Raw genomic sequence first — 3,729 nt, 5'->3', positions numbered from 1 at the left:
GAATTTATGTTAAGTTATTACAATAATCTGGATGTATTTGGATTGATAAGGGGACCACAGCGCGGAATATGATACAAGCATATTTCAAATGAGGTACAATATAATTAATGAATTGTAGACAGTTTGTAACGTGAGGGACGGCTCGGGTTTCACATACAGAGAGGCGATGTCAATAGTGAGGAAGGAAATTAAGCTCTCCGAACTTGACATCAAGGAGCTGAGACTCAGAAAGGCAATCACAGGGGCGAGGCTGTTCGAGATCTCAGGCCAGGACGCTGGGAGTAAAGCATCACGACTGGCCGAGCGGAAGGCGGCCACGCTAAAGGACTTACCTGCCAAGATAACCGTGCCGCGTAGGACAGCCGAGTTAAGAGTGACCGGACTGGAGGACTCGGTCACCTCGGAGGAGGTGGCGGCCGTCGTTGCCGAGGCCGGGGGCTGCCGCGCCGACGAGGTCAGTGTGGGACCCATACGCTACGCTCCTCGTGGCCTCGGGTCGGTGTGGCTACGCTGCTCGCTGACAACGGCCAGGAAAATCAACAGAAGAGGGGACGCTCGATCGGGAGGTAAGATCAATATAGGTTGGTCAACGGCGAGGGCTTCCCCTCTCCCGGCGCGACAGCTCCAGTGCTTCAGGTGCATGGAGTCGGGTCACGTGCGCAGGGACTGCAAGTCGGTGGTCGACCGGTCGGAGCGCTGCTATCAATGCGGGGCAGAAGGACATCGTGCCAGGGACTGCTCGGCGCGAGTAAGTGACCGGTGTGCGCGGACCTGGGACTGCCCGCGTCACATCACATGGGGTCGCCGGTATGCAAACCGCCGGCCCGTAAGAAGAGCGCCGCATAGGAGGTAAGGACCGTTCCAGGCGATGGCGGGAACGCGGCAACGAGGAAGAAAACGACGCCGCCGTCTACTGGTCCCGGGAAGGCCAGAAAAGAGGATGGAGAAGTCGGATGCACCGAATGCGAGGGGAACGGCCCGAAGGAGGCTATGGAAACGGAGCCTTTCCTGACGTGAGCGGAAGAAGAGGACGAGGACAACTGCTCCTGCAGTGCAATCTTAACTGCGCCCGCCGGGCCCAGGACATAATGTTCCAGAGCCTGGTGGAGCGGCGGATTGGTCTGGCAGCGGTGGCCGAGCCATACTGCTCGATGCGTCACGGGGCGCTGTGGACCTAATCGGCTCGGTTGCCATATTCTGGAACGGGAGCGCGGGAAGCCCTTCCTGCTCGGTGATCGAGCAGGGAAGAGGCTTCGTGGCCGCCAAATGGGGCGACCTAGCCGTGGTGGCAATATACGTGTCGCCCAACATCAGCCGGACGGAGTACGCCTCCTTCCTGGTCGGGCTCTCAGCTTGCGTGAGACGCTTGGGCGCCTGTCCGTCACTGGTCCTCGGGGACTTCAACACTCACTCAACGGCGTGGGGCTCCCGTAGGACCAACGGAAGGGGGCGCGACGTGCAGGACTGGGCGGCCGCACTCGACCTCCGGCTTATGAATCGAGGGTCGACCAGCACGTGCGTGGCGTGGCGGGGCGAGTCCATAGTGGACCTCACGTGGGCAAGCCCAGCCGCATCCCGCCATGTTTCCGGATGGGGTGTGTCCCCGGAGGAGACCCTCTCGGACCACCTCTACATTTTGATGGAGGTGGCGGTTGGGGGTGCAATGGGCGACCCTTCGCTCGATGCGAGCGGACCAACTGGCCCACCGGGAAGGAGGAGAAGATTCCCGCGGTGGGCGGCTACCCATCGCGACGAGGACTTCATGGCGGCGGCCGCTATAGCCGTCGCCTGGTCGGAAGAATCTCGGACCGACGAGGACGCGGAGGCGGGAGCGACTCGGCTGAGGCGCGACTTGCATGCGATCTGCAATTCGTGTATGCCGCGATCCGGAGCCGTGCCGGCGCGGTGTACTGATGGTCCGAGGGGAGCGCTCGTCTCCGCGAGGCGTGCATCCGTGCTCGGCGCCGATACACCAGATCTCGCCGTAGGCGGCGCGAGGACGAAGCCACGGTAGCTCGACTGTATGAGGCCTATCGCGAAGCGCGGAGGCCCCTGCAGCGAGCCATCAAGGAGGCGAAGAGACGGACGTGGGGCGAGCTTTTGGCCAGCCTCGACGCCGACCCCTGGGGGCGCCCTTATAAGATGGTACTGAATAAACTTCGTCTATGGGCGCCTCCCGCAACGGAGAGCATGGATCCTCGGTTCGTAGAGGAGATTGTCGGCTCCCTGTTCTCGGTAGCGACGGACGAGGAGGATAGCAGTTTCACCAATGAGGAGGAGCAGGAGCCTCAACCGTCGGAAGAAGAGTCGCGTGACTCCCCGGGAAGTTGTAGCCTGGAATCGGGGGTCACCGAGGAAGAATTGGCCGAGGCTGTCAGGAGGATCGGAGCACGGAAAGCTCCGGGCCCCGAGGGAGTCCCGACCCGCCTGTGGAAGGACGTCGCCGGGGTCTTGGCCCCGAGATTAATGCGTCTATTTGACAGATGCCTGTCTCGGGGCGAATTCCCCGTTTTGTGGAAAGAGGCACGAATGGTCTTGCTGCCGAAGCCGGGACGTTCTTCGAACTCGCCTTCCGACTATCGGCCGGTGTGCCTTTTGGACGGGGCTGGTAAACTACTGAAGAGAGTGGTGGCGGCCCGTCTCGAGTCGCACCTGTCCCGGAATGTTCCCGGACTGCACGACAGCCAGTTTGTCTTCCGGAGGGGACGGTCTACTGCCGACGCTGTAGCCCGTGTCCGCTCCGCACGGTTATGTGGCGTTGGCCGTGATGCTGGACGTGGTCAACGCCTTCAACAGCATCCCCTAGGACAAGATATGCCGGGCCCTCGAGTTTCATCGGGTACCCGCGTATCTGCGGGGTGTGGTCCGGGCATTTCTCTGGGACCGAAGCATTGTCTGCACCATCCGTGGCGGAGGGATGATTGAGAGGGCGGGGTCCCGCAGGACTCCGTGCTAGGTCCGCTGCTGTGGAACATCGCGTACGACGCGAAGCTTTGAGCGCCGATGCCTCCGAACTCGGCGCTGACGTGCTACGCCGACGACACGTTAGTGCTGGTCTGGGGCTCGGCGTGGGGCGGAACCGATCGTCTGGCGGAACTGGCTGTGGCCCGCGTGGTCGCCGCGATCAAGGGATTGGGGCTGAGGGTGTCCCTTGAGAAGTCCGAGGCAATGTGGTTCTGCCGCAGGGCCGATCACGGGACGCCTCCAGCGGGTTATCGCCTGAGGTTGGAGGGCGCTGAGATCGGGGTCGGAACCAGCATGAAATATCTGGGTCTGACCCTCGACAGTCACTGGACATTCCGCGCTCATTTCGATCGCCTGGCACCGTCTGTCAAGGCGACGGCGAACGCATTAGGACGTTTGCTGCCTCGGCTGGGCGGGCCCGGCGTCGGAGTGCGCCGGCTGTATGGTGCTCCGATCTGGGCAGAGGACCTGATGGCTAGCCGCCGCAGTCTCCTGAAGGTCAGAAGGTTGCACAGGACGGTGACCATCAAGGTAGTGAGGGTCTTCCGCACCATTTCGGCGGCGGCAGCGGCGGTGCTCGCCGGGTTCCCCCCGTTCGAACTGCAGGCACTGAGGTGTCCGTGCGGATTTCCTCCACGTAAAAAAAAAAGACAGTTTGCAAAGGTTTTAGAGAATTGCCAAGAATTTCTTATCTTTGGCACTTCCTTCCCATCTCTAAGTGTAAAGATGCGTCTTCTGATCAATCATTCAGATATTACTTTGTAG

The 3,729-nt window shown here is 61.2% G+C and overlaps 1 protein-coding gene across 1 annotated transcript; it reads left to right on the top strand.

The window, feature by feature from the left end:
- Positions 1-3,003: 3,003 nt before the first annotated feature.
- Positions 3,004-3,729, top strand: LOC126923655 (uncharacterized). Its single transcript, XM_050737341.1, has one exon. The coding sequence runs from the start codon at positions 3,004-3,006 to the stop codon at positions 3,727-3,729; it is 726 nt and encodes a 241-aa protein (XP_050593298.1).

The sequence above is a fragment of the Bombus affinis genome, chromosome 13, assembly GCF_024516045.1.
Source record: "Bombus affinis isolate iyBomAffi1 chromosome 13, iyBomAffi1.2, whole genome shotgun sequence".
NCBI lineage: Eukaryota > Metazoa > Arthropoda > Insecta > Hymenoptera > Apidae > Bombus > Bombus affinis.
The sequence above is the reverse complement of the archived record's forward strand: the minus strand, read 5'-3'. Positions and strand labels throughout refer to the sequence as shown.

Bases quoted from the DNA above. Each gene is read 5' to 3' on its own strand.
- LOC126923655 (XM_050737341.1), top strand. From the start codon at position 3,004: ATGCCTCCGAACTCGGCGCTGACGTGCTACGCCGACGACACGTTAGTG.